This window comes from Scyliorhinus torazame, chromosome 3 (genome assembly GCF_047496885.1).
Source record: "Scyliorhinus torazame isolate Kashiwa2021f chromosome 3, sScyTor2.1, whole genome shotgun sequence".
NCBI classification, from domain to species: domain Eukaryota; kingdom Metazoa; phylum Chordata; class Chondrichthyes; order Carcharhiniformes; family Scyliorhinidae; genus Scyliorhinus; species Scyliorhinus torazame.
In genome coordinates, this window is record NC_092709.1 from 93,734,411 (window position 1) to 93,754,669 (window position 20,259).

Genomic DNA, 20,259 nt, shown 5'->3' on the forward strand with positions numbered 1-20,259 from the left:
CGGCGCCTACAAGTCTGACACGGACATGGCTCCTCATCCATTGGCTCTGGAGAAGGCTCCCTTCGGGGAGGAATGTCCGACGGCCACTGGCGTCGGTCCGGACGTTGCCTCGCCCAAGGTACCGCAGGAGTGCGGGGGGACGTTTTCGGACGGAAGGGGTTGCCACCCAAGGCATGCACTTCCATTCCCTGTAGCTCCTGTACTCCTCGCTCTGCGCTCTCTCGGGACAATACTATTTGAATGGCCTGTTGAAAAGTCAATGTTGGCTCCGCTAACAACTTTCTCTGGGTGGCCGCATTGTTAATACCGCAAACCAAATGGTCGCGTAACATTTCTGACAAGGTCTCACCATAGTCACAGTACTCCGCAATCCTGCGTAGCCTGGATAGAAAATCGGCAAGGGATTCTCCAGGGGTCCTCTCAGTGGTATTAAACCGGTAACACTGGACTATCGTGGCCGGGATTGGGTTAAAATGTTGCCCCACTATATTCACAAGTTCATCAAACGTTTTGGTGTCCGGCGCAGCTGGGTACGTAAGGCTCCTAATCACCCCAAACGTATGCGGGCCGCAGGCGGTGAGCAATATGACCACCTGGCGCTCGTTTTCGGTGATATTGTTTGCCCGGAAATAGTAACGCATCCGTTGTGTGTACTGGTTCCAGCTTTCCAGCACAGCATCAAAAACATCCAAACGTCCGTACAGAGGCATGGTATAATAGAAAACAACTTCCAACCTGTATCCAACAAAAATCCAGGGAGGTGGCTTCAGCAGTGTAGACAGCTATTCACTTTAACCTTCGTCGCCAGTTTTGTAAGGGCCACGAAGAATCCAGCACGAGTTTTAAGGATACAAAGTAATAACATTTATTTACTATAACATATATACATAACAGTAGCAGTAACTTCCCTTGCTGCACACTCCTTCCTGCTGGTTCCTAAACTGGCCAGCTTTATTTATACTAGGAGTTTACTAATGGTTTCTCCGCCCCCCTCATTGGGGAAGCTCATACTCCCACAAGATTCTGGGATAGTCATTAGTCCCCAGCCAATGGTAGGTAGGCAGGTTATAACAGGAACCAACCAGGGAGGAGGCTACTCTTGATTTGGTTTGTGTAATGAGGAGGGATTAATCAATGACCTCCTAGTTAAGGATCCACTCGGGAGTAGTGACCACAGTATGGTAGAATTTAAGATTCAGTTTGGGGGAGAGCAAGTGGAGCCCCACACTTGTGTTCTGGAATTAAACAAAGGAAATTACATAGGCTTGAGGTCAGATTCGGCCCGTATGGACTGGGCAGGAAGGCTAAAAGGTGGGACAGCTGATGAACAGTGGCAGTTGTTTAAGGAGATACTTAATTCCTCACAACTAAAATATATCCCAATGAGGAAGAAGGATGGGAAGAGGGGTAAAAAACATCCATGGCTAAACAAGGATGTCAAGGACATTTTAAAGACAAAAACCAAGTTATATCATATTGCAAAGACAAGTGGCAGACTGGAAGATTGGGAAACTTTCAAACGTAAACAAAGGAATATTAAAAAAGTAATAAAAAAAGCTAAGGTAAATAACGAAAATAAACCAGTGCAGAATATCAAGAAGGATAGCAAAAGCTTCTACAGGTACATAAAAGGGAAAAGAGTCATTAAGGTGAATGTTGGCTCCTTGGATGGTGAAACTGGTGAGTTAATAGTGGGATCATAGAAATGGCAAAGATACTAAATCAGTATTTTGCCACAGTTTTCATGGTAAAGGACACTAGTACCATTCCTGTAGGAACGGGCAATTCAAAGTTAATAGTAAGAGTGGAACTTGGAACAATCAGCATCAATAGCGAAACGGTACTCAACAAACTCTTGGGATTGAGGGCAGACAAGTCCCCAGGGCCTGATGGCCGATATCCTAGGGTGTTAAAGCAAGTGGCAGCAGAGATAGTGGATCCATTGGTTATGGCATTCCAAAAGTCTATGGATACGGGAAAGGTCCCAGTGGATTGGAAAAATGCTAACGTAACACCCTTTTTCAAAAAGGGAGGGAGGCAGAATGTGGGAAATTATACACCAGTTAGTTTAGCATCTATTGTTGGAAAATTGTTAGAATGAATTATAAGGAGGTAATATCAGGACATTTGGAAAGCCAAAGCACTGTCCATCAGAGTCAGCATGGTTTTATGAAGGGCAAATCATGTTTTACTAATCTGCTTGAGTTCTTTGAAGATGTAACAAGCAAAGGGGATCCTGTAGATGTAGTATATCTGGACTTCCAGAAGGCATTTGATTAGGTGCCGCACAGAAGGTTAATTCACAAGGTGAGATTACATGGGAGTAGGGGTAATTTATTTGTTTGGATAGAAGACTGGCTGACGGACCGGAGACAGAGAGTCGGGATAAGTGGGTCTTTTTCTGGATGGCAAGATGGAACTAGTGGGGTGCCACAGGGTTCAGTCCTTGGGCCCCAGCTATTTACAATCTATAATAATGACTTGGATACAGGGATAGAAGGATCTATAGCCACATTTGCAGATGACACAAAAATAGGTGGTACAGTAAGTTGCAATGAGGAAATAAGAACCTTACAAATGGATATAGATAGGTTAGGAGAGTGGGCCAAAATGTGGCAGATGGAGTTTAACGTGGATAAGTGTGAGGTCATGCATTTTGGTTGAAGAAATGAAAAGGTAGCTTATTATCTAAATGAGGAGGGACTTCGGGGTGCTCCAGTGCAGAGGGGTCTGGGTGTCCTCGTGCAGGAGTCACAGAAAATGAGCATTGTAGGTGCAGCAGATAATAAGGAAAGCAAATGGAATGTTGGCATTTATAGCAAAAGGAATTGAGTATAAAGGTAAGGAAATGTTTTTGTAACTATACAAGGCATTGGTAAGACCGCACCTGGAGTATTGTGCACAGTTTTGGTCCCCGTATTTGAGGAAAGATGTAGTGGCATTGAAGGCAGTACAGAGGAAGTTCACTAGATTGATTCCAGAGATGAGGGGTTTGTCGTATGAGGAGAGATTGAATAGATTAGGCCTATACATATTGTTGGAGAGGACAGTGTGAAACAGACTGGTAAGCTCGAGGAGATACTTGTTAGAAAGGAAGATGTGTTGGACATTTTGAAAAACTTGAGGATAGACAAGTCCCCCGGGCCTGACAGGATATATGCAAGGATTCTATGGGAAGCAAGAGATGAAATTGCAGAGCCATTGGCAATGATTTTTTCGTCCTCACTGTCAACAGGGGTGGTACCAGGGGATTGCAGAGTGGCGAATATCGTAGCCCTGTTCAAAAAAAGGAATAGGGATAACCCTGGGAATTACAGGCCAGTTAGTCTTACTTCGGTGGTAGGCAAAGTAATGGAAAGGGTGCTGAGGGATAGGAATTCTGAGCATCTGGAAAGACACTGCTTGATTAGGGATAGTCAGCACGGATTTGTGAGGGGTAGGTCTTGCCTCACAAGTCTTATTGAATTCTTTGAGGAGGTGACCAAGCATGTGGATGAAGGTAAAGCAGTGGATGTAGTGTACATGGATTTTAATAAAGCATTTGATCAGGTTCCCCTTGGTAGGCTTATGCAGAAAGTATGGAGGCATGGGATTAGGGCAGCACGGTAGCATTGTGGATAGCACAATTGCTTCACAGCTCCAGGGTCCCAGGTTCGATTCCGGCTTGGGTCACTGTCTGTGCGGAGTCTGCACATCCTCCCCGTGTGTGCGTGGGTTTCCTCCGGGTGCTCCGGTTTCCTCCCACAGTCCAAAGATGTGCAGGTTAGGTGGATTGGCCATAGTAAATTGCCCTTAGTCTCCAAAATTGCCCTTAGTGTTGGGTGGGGTTACTGGGTTATGGGAATAGGGTGGAGGTGTTGACCTTGGGTAGGGTGCTCTTTCCAAGAGCCGGTGCAGACTCGATGGACTGAATGGCCTCCTTCTGCACTGTAAATTCTATGATAATCTATGATGGGATAGTGGGAAATTTGGCCAGTTGGATAACAAACTGGCTAACCGATAGAAGTCAGAGAGTGGTGGTGGATGGCAAATATTCAGCCTGGAGCCCAGTTACCAGTGGTGTACCGCAGGGATCAGTTCTGGGTCCTCTGCTGTTTGTAATTTTCATTAATGACTTGGATGAGGGAGTTGAAGGGTGGGTCAGTAAATTTGCAGAAGATACGAAGATTGGTAGAGTTGTGGATAGTGAGGAGGGCTGTTGTCGGCTGCAAAGAGACATAGATAGGATGCAGAGCTGCGCTGAGAAGTGGCAGATGGAGTTTAACCCTGAAAAGTGTGAGGTTGTCCATTTTGGAAGGACAAATATGTATGCGGAATACAGGGTTAACGGTAGGGTTCTTGGCAATGTGGAGGAGCAGAGAGATCTTGGGGGTCTATGTTCATAAATCTTTGAAAGTTGCTACTCAAGTGGATAGAGCTATGAAGAAGGCATATGATGTGCTAGCGCTCATTAGCAGCGGGATTGAATTTAAGAGCCATGAGGTGATGATGCAGCTATACAAAACCTTGGTAAGGCCACATTTGGAGTACTGTGTGCAGTTCTGGTCGCCTCATTTTAGGAAGGATAAGGAAGCTTTGGAAAAGGTGCAAAGGAGATTTACCAGGATGTTGCCTGGAATGGAGAGTAGGTCTTACGAGGAAAGGTTGAGGGTGCTAGGCCTTTTCTCATTAGAACAGAGAAGGGTGAGGGGTGACTTGATAGAGGTTTATGAGATGATCAGGGGAATAGATAGAGTAGACAGTCAGAGACTTTTTCCCCGGGTGGAACAAACCATTACAAGGGGACATAAATTTAAGGTGAATGGTGGAAGATATGGGGGGGATGTCAGAGGTAGGTTCTTTACCCAGAGAGTAGTGGGGGCATGGAATGCACTGCCTGTGGAAGTAGTTAAGTCAGAAACATTAGGGACCTTCAAGCGGCTATTAGATATGTACATGGATTACGGTAGAATGATGGGGTGTAGATTAATTTGTTCTTAATCTAGGACAAAGGTTCGGCACAACATCGTGGGCCGAAGGGCCTGTTCTGTGCTGTATTTTTCTATGTTCTATGTTTTATACTCTCCAGAGTTTAGAAGAGTGAGGGGAGGTCTAATTGAGGTATACAAGATGTTGAAAGGTGTGGATAAAGTAGACATGGAGCTGATGCTTCCTCTTGTGGGACATTCTAAAATGAGAGGTCATAATCTTAGGATAAGAGGAAGCAAATTGAAAATAGATGTGAGAAAAAACGACTTCCCCCAAAGGGTTGTGAATCTGTGAAATTTGCTACCTCAGAGTGAAGTGGATGTAGGGACAGTGAGTAAATAAAAGGAGGAATTAGACAGATTTTTAATTGGTAATGGGTTGAAGGGTTATGGAGAATGGGTAAGACAGTGGAGTTGAGGCCAGGATGAGATCAGCCATGATCACATTGAGGGTGTTAGGTTCGAGAGGCTAAATTGCCTACTCCCGCTCCTAGGTCATGTGTTCTAGGCAGGAGATGCTCTGGCTGATTTTGCAATCCAGATCTTGGCCTGTAACATTGTAGGTAGCAGACAGCACGGTAGCACAAGTGGATAGCACTGTGGCTTCACAGCGCCAGGGTCCCAGGTTCGATTCCCTGCTGGGTCACTGTCTGTGCGGAGTCTGCATGTTCTCCCCGTGTCTGCGTGGGTTTCCTTCAGGTGCTCCGGTTTCCTCCCACAGTCCAAAGATGGCAGGTTAGGTGGATTGGCCATGATAAATTGCCCTTAGTGACCAAAAAGGTTAGGATGGGTTATTGGGTTACGGGGATAGGGTGGAAGTGAAGGCTTAAGTGGGTCGGTGCAGACTCGATGGGCCGAATGGTCTCCTTCTGCACTGTATGTTCTATGTTCGGATGAGGAACATATCAGCCATGATAGAATAGCGGAGCAGACGTGATAGGCCGAATGGCTCAATTCTGCTCCTATATCTTATGAACTTATGAGGATGGCATCACCTGGGGCAGGAACAGGAGCTAACCAGTACTCCTCTCTGGATTTCAGGGCACCTCATTTCCACCTGAGGGAACTAGTGGAAATTTCTTCCATGTACTTTTCAGGCGAATGTCACTGAACATCAATAAAGAACATGGGTGAGATTCTCCGACCCCCCGCCGGGTCGGAGAATCGCCGGGGGCTGGCATGAATCCCGCCCCCGCCGGTTGCCGAATTCTCCGTCACCGGATATTCGGCGGGGGCGGGAATCGCGCCGCGCCGGTTGGCGGGCCCCCCCCCCCGCGATTCTCCGGCCCAGATGGGCCGAAGTCTCGCTGCTAAAATGCCTGTCCCGCCGGCGTAGATTAAACCAACTACCTTACCGACGGGACAAGGCGGCGCGGGCGGGCTCCGGGGTCTTGGGGGGGGGGGCGCGGGGCGATCTGGCCCCGGGAGGTGCCCCCACGGTGGCCTGGCCCGCGATCGGGGCCCACCGATCCGCGGGCGGGCCTGTGCCGTGGGGGCACTCTTTTCCTTCCGCCTTCGCCACGGTCTCCACCATGGCGGAGGCGGAAGAGACTCCCTCCACTGCGCATGCGCGGGAATGCCGTCAGCGGCCGCTAACGTTCCTGCGCATGCGCCACCCCGAGATGTCATTTCCAAAGGCCTTTTCCGCCAGCTGGCGGGGCGGAAATTAGTCCGGCGCGGGCCTAGCCCCTTTAGGTTGGGGCTCGGCCCCCCAAGGTGCGGAGCATTCCGCACCTTTGAGGCGGCACGATGCCCGACTGATTTGCGCCGTTTTGGGCGCCAGTCGGCGGACATCGCGCCGATACCGGAGAATTCCGCCCCATGATTTTTCCTTCCCCTCAGCAGATCGACTGAGATTAATTACAATGGTCATACTACAGTCCATTCAACATAATCTGGCCTTCTGGGATCCCCCTGATCTACATGACTCAGTGTGTGTCCCACTGAGCTATTGTGATCTTTCTCTTTCTTTCAGCTTATTGTAAATCACGTATACAGTCAGGGCACAAGCAGCATAACGCACTACCAACAACGTGTTTTATACTTACAGCATTCAGACCACAGAGTTGGTAGCAGCCCATTGTAACAATGACTGTGATGACTTGCCAGCGTGCAGACCGCCTTCGCAGTAACTCCAAGACTGAAACCAAGCGAATGTGCTTTCGGGTTTTCATTTCTGCCTGAACTTCCTCCAGCTCCTTAGTGACATCTTCTTTCCCATGAAAGACTTGAAATGCTGAAAAGAAATAATGCAGTTGATCATGTTTCTATTGTCTAAGAGAGCCATCTTATTGCCTTCCATTGTGGAATTGGAAGGATTATTACTTATGTTGACTAACAATGCCCTCTTAGTGGTCCATATAATGGATTACATTTAAGGGCCGGGATTCTCCATTGGGGAGACTAAGGGCTGGATTCTCCGGTCCCCCAGCCTTATGTTTCTCGGCCGCGCGCCATTCGCTGGCGGCAGGATTCAGTCCTCTCGCCACTTGTCAATGGGATTTCCCATTGAAACCACCTGTTGGTGGGGGTAGCTGCCGGCGGGAAAAGTGAACCCCGATAACTAGAGGATTTTGGCCTAAGTGTTGCTGCTGGGACTGAATAGGGTGCTATTCACATTTCCGCTTGGGGCTCTATTCGATAAGCAAGTCAGGACATGCAACTGGGCCAGCACTCTGCCCACATAAATTGAGAGCAATTTCCATTCCCGACGGCGTGTGATTTGCTGGGGCTGGAATTAGTGCTGGGGTGTCTGACAAGCTCGAGATGCTTGTAAGCACCCCACTCCCCACTTCCAGCCAAGGAGATGGCTCCAAGGAGACCTGCCCCTGCTTTTTGGAAAGTGAGCAAGACAGGGCGGCTCGGTAGCACAGTGGTTAGCACTGTTGCTTCACAGTGCCAGGGACCTGCGTTCGATTCCCGGCTTGGGTCACTGCCTGTGCATAGTCTGCACGCTATCCCCGTGTCTGCGTTGGTTTCCTCCCACAGTCCAAAGATGTGCAGGTTAGGTGGATTGGCCATGTTAAAATTGCCCCTTAGTGTTCAAAAGGTTAGGTTGGGTTACTGGGTCACGGGAAGCCTGGGCTTAAGTAGGGTGCTCTTTCCAAGGGCCGGTGCAGACTCGATGGGCCTATATTAAAGCATCTACAAGATGTGACCGTTAAATGTTCAGAGCGTGAACAGCCGATGAGCTTCACTCTGGAGTTTAAGTTTGAGCCAAATGAGTATTTTACAAATGAGGTAATTCCGAGAGTATACCAGCTGCAACCGCAGCCTGACACGCTTAAATTCTCAATCACGGCGAACCAGAAATCACGGGATACACAGGGTGCCAGATCGACTGGAAGAAAGAAAAAAATGTCACACCGAAAACCATCAGAACAAAACTCAAGCATAAGGGCAGCACGGTGGCGCCGAGGTCACAGGTTCGATCGCGGTTTTGGGTGACTGTGTGGAGTTTGCACATTCTCCCCGTGTTTGCATGGGTTTCACCCCCACAACCCAAAGATGAGCAGATTAGTTGGATTGACCACACTAAATTGCCCCTAAATTGGGAAAAAAATAATTGGGTATCTAAATTTATAGAACAAGAAAGGAAGTAAACAGTCTTAGTGATCCAGAAGATGTAGTCAGAAGCTGAACTCAAGGTCAAATATGACACCAAGGGTGCATATGGTCTGCTTCAGCATAAGGCACATAGGGTGTGAGATGTGACTAGGCAACATAGTTTGTGGGATGACAGAAGACACTAGCTTCAGTCTGCTGAATATTTAGCAGGAGGAAATTTCTGCTCATCCAGTACTGGGGTAGAATTTTCCCCAAAATGGCAAAGTGTCAATTTCGGCACGAAAAGCAGTGTGATTCCCGCCGGCTCCGGCAGCACGATCCAGACTGCATTTTTTAGCCACTTTGGAAAAAACATTTCCCCTAGTGAAAAAACCAAGTCCATCATTACCCTGGGACAGCTGTGGCCTGGAGCAGACGGGAGCCTCATTGTGTGGACTTGAAGGTGGAAGTAAACAGTCTTGGGCGGCACGGTGGCCCAGTGGTTAGCACTGCTGCCTCATGACGCTGAGGACCCGGGTTCGATCCCAGCCCCTGGTCACTGTCTGTATGGAGTTTGCATGTTCTCCACGTTTCTGCGTGGGTTTCACCCCACAACCTAAAGATGTGCAGGGTAGGTGGATTGGCCACACTAAATTGCCCCGTAATTGGAAAAAATTAATTGGGTACACTAAATTTATTTTTAAAATACGAAGTCGAAGCATAAGGGTCTGAGTACTCGTAAAACAGTTACGAAAACGGTACCAATTGACTCATTCTTCAATTTCTTCAGTCTGCCTGAGGTTCCACAGTATGGAATGTTAAATAAAAGTTCTGCAGCACACTCACTGCTGACTTTGAAATTGGTGGCCTCCTGCGCGAACACATAATTCCTCGTGTAATGTCATATTTTACAGGAGAAGTTTTTGCAGATGATACTGACTTCGATGATGAGTACTATGATGATATTTACGAAGATCATGAATACGATGAAGAAAGTAGAGGCTCGGAGGGTGAGCCAGATGATGTCAACTATGAAACCCTAGTAAGGTTGTTTCGCGGGGGTGATGGTAAACAGGAAGTCTGTGAAGCGCTACTCCGGTAGTTTGGCGGGAATGACGATGTGATTACAAGGGACGTCCAGTCTGCGCAGGACACCGAGAAGTGTGAAAGCTTTGAGATGGCTCTGAGAACAAGATAATAACGGAAGATATAATACTAATCCTGGGGAAACTGGTTCCAAACTGGTTTCACGTACATAAAAAGCAAGGGGGTAGCCAGGGAAAGGGTTGGCCCACTGAAGGATAGGGGAGGGAATCTATGTGTGGAGCCAGAGGAAATGGGCGTGGTACTAGATGAATACTTTGCATCAGTATTCACCAAAAAGAAGGAATTGGTGGATGTTGAGTCTGGAGAAGGGTGAGTAGATAGCCTGGGTCACATTGAGATCCAAAAAGACGAGGTGTTGGGCGTCTTGAAAAATATTAAGGTAGATAAGTCCCCCGAGCCGGATGGGATCGACTACCAGAATACTGAAGGAGGCTAGAGAGGAAATTGCTGAGGCCTTGACATAAATCTTTGGATCCTCACTGTCTTCAGGTGATGTCCCGGAGGGCTGGAGAAGAGCCAATGTTGTTCCTTTGTTTAAGAAGGGTAGCAAGGATAATCCAGGGAACTACAGGCCAGTGAGCCTTATGTCAGTGGTAGGGAAATTACTGGAGAGAATTCTTCGAGACAGGATCTACTCCCATTTGGGAGCAAATGGACGTATTAGCGAGAGGCAGCATGGTTTTGTGCAGAGGAGGTCGTGTCTCACTAACGTTTTTCGAAGAGGTCACAAAGATGATTGATGCAGGCAGGGCAGTGGATGTTGTCTCTCTGGACTTCAGTAAGGCCTTTGACAAGGTCCCTCAAGGTAGACTAGTACAAAAGGTGAAGTCACACAGGATCAGGGGTGAGCTGGCAAGATGGATACAGAACTGGCTGCGTCATAGAAGGCAGAGAGTAGCAAAGGATACCAGTCTTCAGGAAGCATCGCATCAAAACGCTAAGGCACAAAAGACCGGCACGGAAACCAGTCTTCCAGCAAGCTGATGAGAGCCCAGACGATCAGCGGGGTGATCTCGTCAGGGATGCACAATGAGCTGGGCACAGGGACACATTTAGGGACACATTTAGCAGGCATATCATGTTAAGTGAAGCACAGTTGAATCTGTATGTACATATGCCACATGTGTTAAACGATAATGCAAATCATCTTTGTGTATATAAATGATGATATCTCCAAAGGACGGGAGATGTGATGATTGCCTGTGAATAGTGTTGTACATAGTTAGCAGTGCAACCTGCAACCAGCTGGTGGCGTCAGGCATCGATCATGTGACGTGGGACACTCGCCAGTTGGTAGTGAGGCATACAACAGGACAGTCGCACATATGGTAGTTCTAGGAAAGTTCACGGAACTCAAATAGTAACCTAGTCTGTATAACATTCTGTTTGTTATCTGTCCACACGTTAATCAATAAAGCATCATTCTAGTTAAGTCACCAAATGTTCAGTGTACATCATTGCAATGGCAAGGTCACCGAACACAACAAAACAGAAGAGGAGAAGGAGAAAGAGACGCGAATTTCAAAAATGTGTAGGTTAGGTGGACTGGCCATACTAAATTGCCCCTTGGTGTCCAGGGATGTGCAGGTCAGATGGGGTTACAGGATTAGGGCAGGGGAGTTGGCCTTGGTCGGGTGCTCTTTCAGAGGGCCGTGCAGACACGATGGGCCGAATGGCCTCCTTCTGCACTGTAGGGATTCTATGATTCTAAGATATCAGAGACAGGTTAGAAAGGGACTATATTCTCTGAGTTACTGTATTCGGTACCACTGGTTGTGAGGAAAATGTAAATATAACAATATTCTCTGCTGTTGTAGCAGCTCCTCCCCTGACTGGGGAATTATCTTTACAGTATGACTAATGAGATTTCCTACCTTCCAGTCATTGTCTAAGCAGGGGTCTGTATTCAGGCGTGTGACTGTACGAATGACTAATGTGTGCTGCAGAGAACAGTTTGGCTCACTTTCTCCTCATTACAGAAACTTCACATCGAATTTAAAATTATAATTTAAACATCAGGGGTGCGATTCTCCACCCCCACGCCGAAGTGGCCGCGCCGTCGTGAACGCCGTCGAGGTTCACGACAGCGCGGAACGGCCATGGTCCTGACCGATTCAGGCCCAGACAATGGGCCAGTATCGGGGCCGCGTCATCTACCCGCGCAAGGCCTTGTCGCCCGCGTAAAAGCGGCTCCGCATAGATGACGCGGCTGGCGCCGCATAACGGACGTCATCCGCGCATGCGTGGTTGCCGTCCTGTCCAAATCCGCCCCGCAAGAGGATGGGGGACGGATCTTGCGGGGCCGTGGAAGGAAGGAGGTCCTCCTTCAGAGAGAACGGCCCGACGATCGGTGGGCACCGATCGCAGGCCACCCCACATTTAAGGTACCCCCCGGTGCAGGATCCCCCCTCGCCCCCCACAGGCCGCCCCCCCCAGCGTTCACGCACCGCCCATGACTGTAGCGACCAGGTGTGGATTGCGCCGGGGGGAACCCGCCGTTTTGGCCTGGCCGCTCGGCCCATCCGGGCCTCAGAATCGCGGGGGTGCCGGAGAATCGCCATTTTGGGTGTCTCCGGCGATTCTCCGGCCTGCGGCCCGCGAAACTCGACCGAGCCGTTCCCGCCGCTTGGGAGAATCGCGGGAGGGCGTCGGACCGGCATCCCCGGAAATATCGGCGGCCCAGGCGATTTTCCCAACCGGCGTGGGAGTTGAGAATCGCGCCCCTTGGTTTAGACTCTGGAGGTTAATTACAAACACCTCAAATGGATGGGTTGGGGTCTGGCAGAATGTTAAAACATTAGAAATCTCAAACCTGCCCCCAGTTTGCATCAAACTCACCCATTTCAGCATTTAACAAAGGCAATACAGATGAGAAGTGGCCATTTAAATATCTTCATAAGGCCAGTTTAATTGATCTCACCTGCTTTGCTTTGTTTCCCAGGCAGCTGAAGAGAGATGAAGATTGCTTTGATGCGACCATCAATTCACTCGAGACAAGAGTAGAAGTAAACCGTGGCTTTAATCAACTTAGAACAGCGCCTGCCTGCGACTGGACTATACTAAGAACCGCCTACAGGTCGACTACTCTTTATACCTCCCTTCAAGGGGAGGAGCCATGGGCGGAGCCCCTACAGGCCCCAACATGTTCCTCCATGGATAATGCCATACAATGGCCCATAGGAGGAGCCCACAAGGGCAACAGCACAGGTACAAATACAATGGTGGATTATTGGCATTATACATTCACCACATTCACCCCCTGTTAAATAATGAAGTCCAGCGGGGGTGACAGCTTCATAAGTTCAGCCGGTCCGGCGCACGGAATGTGCGCTATGATCGCCGAAGCTGTGGCATTATTGCTGGCCCAGGTGTCGAGCTCGTCCGTGCTGGCATTGGTAGTGAGGGCGCAGGTGCGGGTACAGACGTGGAATCCGGGAGCATCTCTTCTGGAGCAATCCGGGAGCATCTCTTCTGGAGCTTCATTCCTGTGGATCGGTGAAGGGGGGGTGGCGGGGGGGAGGGAGTGCGGGAGCCATATGGAGGGGGGGGGGGGGGGCTGGTCATGGTCGGTTGGGCGGGATATGATGGAGGGGCGGTGGTGGTGGTGGTGGAACCGGCGAGCGCCAGGTCCTGGAGGGAGACCGTATCCTGTCGGTCATCGGGGTGTTTGATATAAGCGTACTGGGGGTTGGAATGTAGGAGCTGGACCCTCTCTACCAGAGGATCGGACTTATGGCTCCTGACGTGTTTTCTGACTAGGACTGGCCCCGGTGTCTTCAGCCAGGACGGGAGCGAGGCCCCTGAGGTGGATCTCCGAGGGAAAACAAATAGGCGGTCATGAGGGGTCTCGTTTGTGGCCGTGCAAAGTTGGGACCTAATAGAGTGGAGCGCATCGGGGAGGACCTCCTGCCAGTGAGAAACTGGGAGATGCCTGGACCGCAGGGTCAGTGGACGGTCTTCCAGACCATCGCGTTCTCCCTCTCCACCTGCCCGTTTCCCCTGGGGTTATAACTGGTAGTCTTGCTTGAGGCGATGCCCTTACTGAGCAGGTACTGACGCAGTTCGTCGCTCATGAACGACGAGACCCGGTCACTGTGGACATAATTGGGGAAACCAAACAGGGTGAAGACACTATGTAGGGCATTAATGACGGTGGACGTGGTCATGTCCGGGCAAGGGATTGCAAAGGGGAAGCGGGAGAACTCATCAATAATATTGAGGAAATATGTATTGCGGTGAGGGGCCCTTTGAAATCGATACTGAGGCGCTCAAAGGGCCGGGATGCCTTTACCAGGTGGGTCTTATCCGGTCGATAGAAGTGCAGTTTACACTCCGCACAGATCTGGCAGTCCCTGGTCATGGTTCTGACCTCCTCGGTGGAGTAGGGCAGGTTGTGGACCTTGATGTAGTGGATAAGCCGGGAGACACCCGGGTGGCAGAGGTCATCGTGGATAGCCCATAGTCGGTCATCTTGTGCGCTGGTGCATGTGCCGCGGGACAGGGCATCTGGGGCCTCGTGAGCTTCCCAGGACGATATACTATATTGTAATTATAGGTGTAGAGTTCGATCCTCCACCTCAAGATCTTATCGTTCTTGATTTTGCCCTGCTGCGTATTGTTGAACATGAAGACTACCAATCGTTGGTCGGTGACGAGGGTAAACCTCCTACCAGCGAGGTAGTGCCTCCAGTGCCGTACGGCTTCCACGATGGCTTGGGTCTCCTTCTCGACTGAGGAGTGCTGAATTTTGGAGCTGGTGAGGTGCGCGAACAAAACACTACTGGTCTGCCTGCTTGATTGAGGGTAGCGGCAAGAGCGACCTCTTATGCGTCGCTCTCCACCTGGAAGGGGACGGACTCGTCCTCCGCGCGCATCGTGGCATTGGCGATGTCCGCCTTGACGCAGCTGAAGGTCTGGCGGGCCTCAGTTGCCAGTGGAAAGATGGTGGCCTTGATTATTGGGCGGGCTTAGTCCGCATAGTTGGGGACCCACTGGGCATAATATGAAAAGAACCCAAGGCACCTCTTCAAGGGCAGTGGGGGAGGGGAAGTTGCAGAAGGGGGCGCATACGGTCAGAGTCGGGTCCTAGAACCCCGTTTTCCATGACGTAGCCAAGGATGGCTCGTCTGGTTGTGCGGAAAACGCATTTCTCCTTGTTGTAGGTGAGATTGAGGGTTTGGGCGGTTTGGAGAAATCTGTGGAGGTTGGCGTCGTGGTCCTGCTGATCATGGCCGCAGATGGTGACATTGTCCAAGTACGGAAATGTGGCCTGCAGCCCGTACTGGACCACCATTCGGTCCATTGTTCTTTGGAACACCGAAACCCCGTTCGTGACGCCAAAGGGGACCCGGAGGAAGAGGAAAAGGCGGCCGTCTGCCTCAAAGGCCGTGTAGTGGCGGTCCTCTGGGCAGATTGGGAGCTGGTGGTATGCAGGCTTCAGATCCACCGTGGAGAGCCCCCAGTAGTGTGCGATCTGGTTTACCATGTCTGCAATCCGGGGAAGGGGGTACGCATCGAGTTGCGTGTACCAGTTTATGGTTGGGCTGTAATCTACAACCATCCGGTTCTTCGCCCTGCTCTTGACGACCACCACCTGAGCTCTCCAGGGGCTATTGCTGGCCTCGATGACTCCCTCCCGCAAGAGTCGCTGGACCTCGGACCTGATGAACGTCCTGTACTGTATGCTATACCGCCTGCTTCTGGTGGCGACTGGTTTGCAGTCGGCGGTGATGCTTGCGAAGGGTGGGGGAAGGTCGACTTTTAGGGTCGCGAGGCTGCATATGGTGAGTGGGGGTAGGGACCCCCCCAAACTTCAGGGTTAGGCTCCTGAGGTTGCATTGGAAATCTAGTCCCAATAGGAGAGGAGCGCAGAGGTCTGGGAGCACACATAATTTAAAATTGGTGTATTCGGCACCCTGTATTGACAAGGTTGCAGTAGTGCACCCTCGGATTGGCACCGAGTGCGACCCAGAGGCGAGGGGGATGGTTTGGTGCGCCGGGAAATTTGGGAGCGAGCAGCGTCTTACCATGTCCGGGTGAATGAAGCTCTCTGTGCTCCCGGCGTCGAAAAGGCAAGGTGTTTCATGCCCGTTTACCCGGACGGTCATCATGGAGCTCCGGAGGTGCTTGGGTCGCGACTGGTCCAGGGTGACCGCGCTGAGTTGCGGGTAGCCGGCGTGGTCAGAGGTGCTGGGGCGGCTCCGTGATGGCTGCCCTTGTTGGACGTACGCGTCGAGCGGCGTAGCAGATGGCGGCCCCCGTTGGTCGAGCGTGGTGGGCGGTGAGGAAGATGGCGTCCAAGGTGGCAGCCCCCATGGATCGCACGTGGCAGGCCGCGTGGGGAAGGATGGCCAAGTTGGCGGCCCCTGTGAGTCGCACATGCTGTGAGGGCTGGAAGATGGCTGCCCCCACGGATAGCACGAGGCTGATGACGCGTCTACAGGGGGCGGAGTCGGCAGACACGCTGCCACACTGTGGGTTCTGCGGGCCTGTGAGTCTGAGGATCGGGCCTGTGAGTTAGAGTTCTTGGACCTGGCCAGGCAAACTTAGGCGAAATGTCCTTTTCTCCCGCAGCTGCTGCAGTTCGCGTTACGGGCCAGGAAGTGCAGCCGGGGGTGTTGGGACTGGCCGCAGAAATAGCAGGGTAGCCCCCCATGATGGGCATCCCCACACCCCCACTTCTTGCCTTCAAACAACCGCGCAACCTCAAACAAACCATTGTTTGCAGCAAACTACCCAGCCTTCAGAACAGTGACCACGACACCACACAACCCTGCCATGGCAATCTCTGCAAGACGTGCCAGATCATCGACATGGTTACCACCATTACACGTGAGAACACCACCCACCAGGTACGCGGTACATACTCGTGCGACTCGGCCAACGTTGTCTACCTCATACGCTGCTGGAAAGGATGTCCCGAAGCGTGGTACATTGGCGAGACCATGCAGACGCTGCGACAACGAATGAACGGACATCGCGCGACAATCACCAGGCAGGAATGTTCCCTTCCAGTCGGAGAAACGCTTCAGCAGTCAAGGGCATTCAGCCTCTGATCTCCGGGTAAGCGTTCTCCAAGGTGGTCTTCAGGACGCGCGACAACGCAGAATCGCCGAGCAGAAACTTATAGCCAAGTTCCGCCTGTTCCCGGCCTGCGAAATCCTACCAACTGTCCTGGCTTGACACAATTCACACCTCTTTAACCTGGGGTTACCCCATCTCTGGATCTGTAAAGATTTAATCACCTGCTAATGGTCGCATTCCAAGCATTGTCTGGCATCTTTGAATCTGTCTATATATATGTTGCTGGAACATACCTCTTCATTCACCTGAGGAAGGAGCAGCGCTCCGAAAGCTAGTGACATCGAAACAAACCTGTTGGACTTTAACCTGGTGCTGTAAGACTTCTTACTGAGATAACTGTGTCAAGGTCATGGTCTGCTGCCTCTGTGAACATTTTTCAACCTGATTCCTTGAAAAAACTCACTATTGCTTGCTCTGCTGACACATACTGTAGATCGCTTGCAGGGAGCACCACACTGAGACAGTTACTTTTGCACCACACAAGTGCCAGGCACTGACTATCTCCTACAAGAGAGGATCTAACCATCACCCGTTGACATTCAATGGCATTACCTTCGCTGAATCCCCCACAATCTATATCTTGGGGGTTACCATTGATCAGAAATTGAAATGAACTAGCCATATTACTGTGTTTACCAGGGTAGGTCAAAGGCTAGGAAACCTATGGCGAATAACTCACCTCCTGATCCCCCCCCCCCCCCCGCCCCCCCCAAAGCCTGTCCACCATCTACAAGGAGTGTAATGGAATACTCCCCACTTGCCTGGATGAGTGCAGCTCCAACAACACTCAAAAAGCTCAACACCATCCAGGCCAAAGCAGCCCGCTTGCTCACTCCCCCTTCCACAAACATTCAAACCGTCCACCACCGATGAACAATGACAGCAGTGTGTACCATTTACAAGTTGCATTGCAGAAACTTTGCAAGGTTCCTTCGGCAGCACCTTCCAAACCCACAACCACTACCATTCAGTAGGACAAGAGCAGCAGATACCTGGGAATCCCACCACCTGGAGGTTCCCCTCAAAGTCACTCACTACCCTGACTTGGAAATATATTGCCGCTCCTTCACTGTTGCTGGGGCAAAATCCTGGAATTCCCTCCCTAACAGCCCAATGGGTGTAGCTACACCACATGGACTGCAGCGGTCCAAGAAGGCGGCTCACCACAGCCTTCTAAAGGGCAACTAGGGATGGGCAATAAATGTTGGCTTAATGCATGGCTAACATACAACAGAGTTATAAAGCTGACTGACTGCAGAGTGTCAGCATTTCAGAAAGTGCAACTAGAGAGTAAAGCATTGCGTAATTTGTGACTCAGCACTCAATCTAACAGGAATCTTATGGTAACTACTTCACTTTGCAGACTGCAGTTTCCAGTCTCAATCCACACTGGTACTATACATTTTCTGCTCGGAGTGACAATCACTTAATCTGGGCTGGATTCTTCCGCCCCGCCCACTGCAAAAACGCCACGGGCAAGACGTGGACAATAGAGAAGTCCATTGACCTCGGGCGTGTTTCTCCAGTCGCCGGGTGGACATGGCCGGAGAATCCCGCCCTCTGATTTTAAAATATCACACGAATGTCCGCTTGGCTCAGTTTGTCACATCAAGGCGAGGGTTAAAACTTCATTGCAGACTTGAAAATATCTTCCGAGCTGACACATGCTGCAAGTACTGAGGGAGCGTTGGTTTGTTCGACGTACTACCTTTCAGAGAGATGGTAAATAAAGGCTGCCTATTCAGGCAAATGTAACTGGCCCCATGGCAATATTAAAATAAGAACGGAGAGTTCTTTATAGTTCCTGTTCAACATTAACAGGGCATTCATCTCGCTGTTCTTGTGGAACCTTGTTGTGTGTGCACAGATGCTACTGTGTCAGCCTATTTATGAAGTGAAAATTGCTTTAAAGCACTATGGGTTGGCCTGAGGACATAGAAGATGCTATAAACATAGGAATATGGGAACAGGAGGCTGCCATTCAGCCCCTTGGGCATGTTCCACCTTTCAGTGATCTCTTGGCTGATCTGTGATCTAACTCCATAAATCTACTTTTGCCCATATCCACAAATGTGCATGGTTAACAAAACGCTTAATCTCAGATTCCAATTTCCATTTGCGGAAGAGAGTTCCAAGCTTCTATCCCCTTTCTGTGCAGAAGTGTTTCCTAATTTCACTCCTGAAAAACCAGGGCTCTAATATTTAGACCACACCCCCTATCCAGGCATCCCCAGCCTGTGGAAATAATTTCTTGCTATCTCAGCTATCACTCCAACTTTAAACAGATGTGGCATAATTTCTCAGCCGTTGTATTGTAGTCCTCTAGATATAAAGGCCAATATTTATTTTTGATTATTTTCTGTCCATGGCATTTTAGTGATCAATGTACCTCTCTCCCAAATCACTTGTAGACCTTCACTGTTCAGTGCAAAGCATTCAATCACAAGCGACATCATTGATGAGCCTGATTCTGTTCTCAGGAAACATCCACCACAAAAACTTTCCAACCAACGTCCCTGGACAGAGAACAAGAATATTGATGGATTTGATTCCGCTCCCTAGTCTAATGAAATAGGGGTCAATTGGTTGCAATTAGTGGCATAGACCAGACCTCTGGAGGTGGAAGGACTGTTTGCTGTCCATTCACAGAGAATGGGTAGACATTCCACATTACTCTTTTGAAGTAGTTTCAAATCTTATAGCTTGGAATTGTTCTCAGTCTGATACGACAACTTGACCAGAGGTGCAGCAGAACCCTTGGCTGTGTGTGCAAAGAGAGCCAAAGAAATTCCAAGCCTATGGGTGGGATTTTCAGGCCTAGCCTGCCCCTGGGAATGTCCAGTCCCGCCAAAAGTCAACGGACATTTGGATACTGAATGTCCTGTGGCGGTAGGTCCCACCCCGACGGGCCGGGATAATCCCAGCCTACATCATTCTTGCTGACTTTATATCTCACTCCTAACCCCTGATGTTAGCAGATCCAGGTTCAACATGAATGCAATGTCAGCGTGCGCTGACATATTCCATATGACTATATTCCAGCTTCACACTAAACATTCCACAGCAAATTTTCCATCTTATACAAGGCTCTTGTGGGAAATTGCCAAGTGGCAGTGAGCTTTATCCTCAGCCAGGAGGAATTGTCTGAAGCAATTCAGTCTGAAATGTTTGTGCACTTCCTAACATGCCATTAAGTTGATTGATATTAATGAATTACTTACTTTCTCCATGCAGAATTGTCCACAACACATAGACTAATATATAGTGGGCAGGTATGGTGGGCGTGATTCTCTAATCCCGTGGCAGAGGGTACACACCGTCGTAAACGCCATCGCGTTTTACGACGGCGTGAACGGGCCAAGCCGAGGACTAATTCTGGCCCCTACAGGGGGCCAGCACGGCACTGGAGCGGTTCACGCCGCTCCAGCTGCCGAACCTGGCGCAAACTGGGTGCCGCGGGGCCCATGCATGCGCAGTGGCGCCACGCATGCGCAGTGGCCTCCTTCAACGTGCCGGCCCCGACGCAACATGGCGCAGGGCTACAGGGGCCGGCGCA

The 20,259-nt window shown here is 50.1% G+C and overlaps 1 protein-coding gene across 9 annotated transcripts in view; it reads right to left on the minus strand.

Annotated features, from left to right (window-relative positions):
* The window catches only part of slc2a9l2 (solute carrier family 2 member 9, like 2), a 768,327-nt gene that overhangs the window by 245,876 nt on the left and 502,192 nt on the right, over positions 1-20,259 (minus strand). For all 9 annotated transcript variants that reach the window (XM_072495986.1, XM_072495985.1, XM_072495983.1 and 6 more), the window contains one exon: positions 7,016-7,203. In XM_072495986.1, coding sequence (XP_072352087.1) covers positions 7,016-7,203 — 188 coding nt within the window. The remainder of the gene's footprint in view (positions 1-7,015; positions 7,204-20,259) is intronic.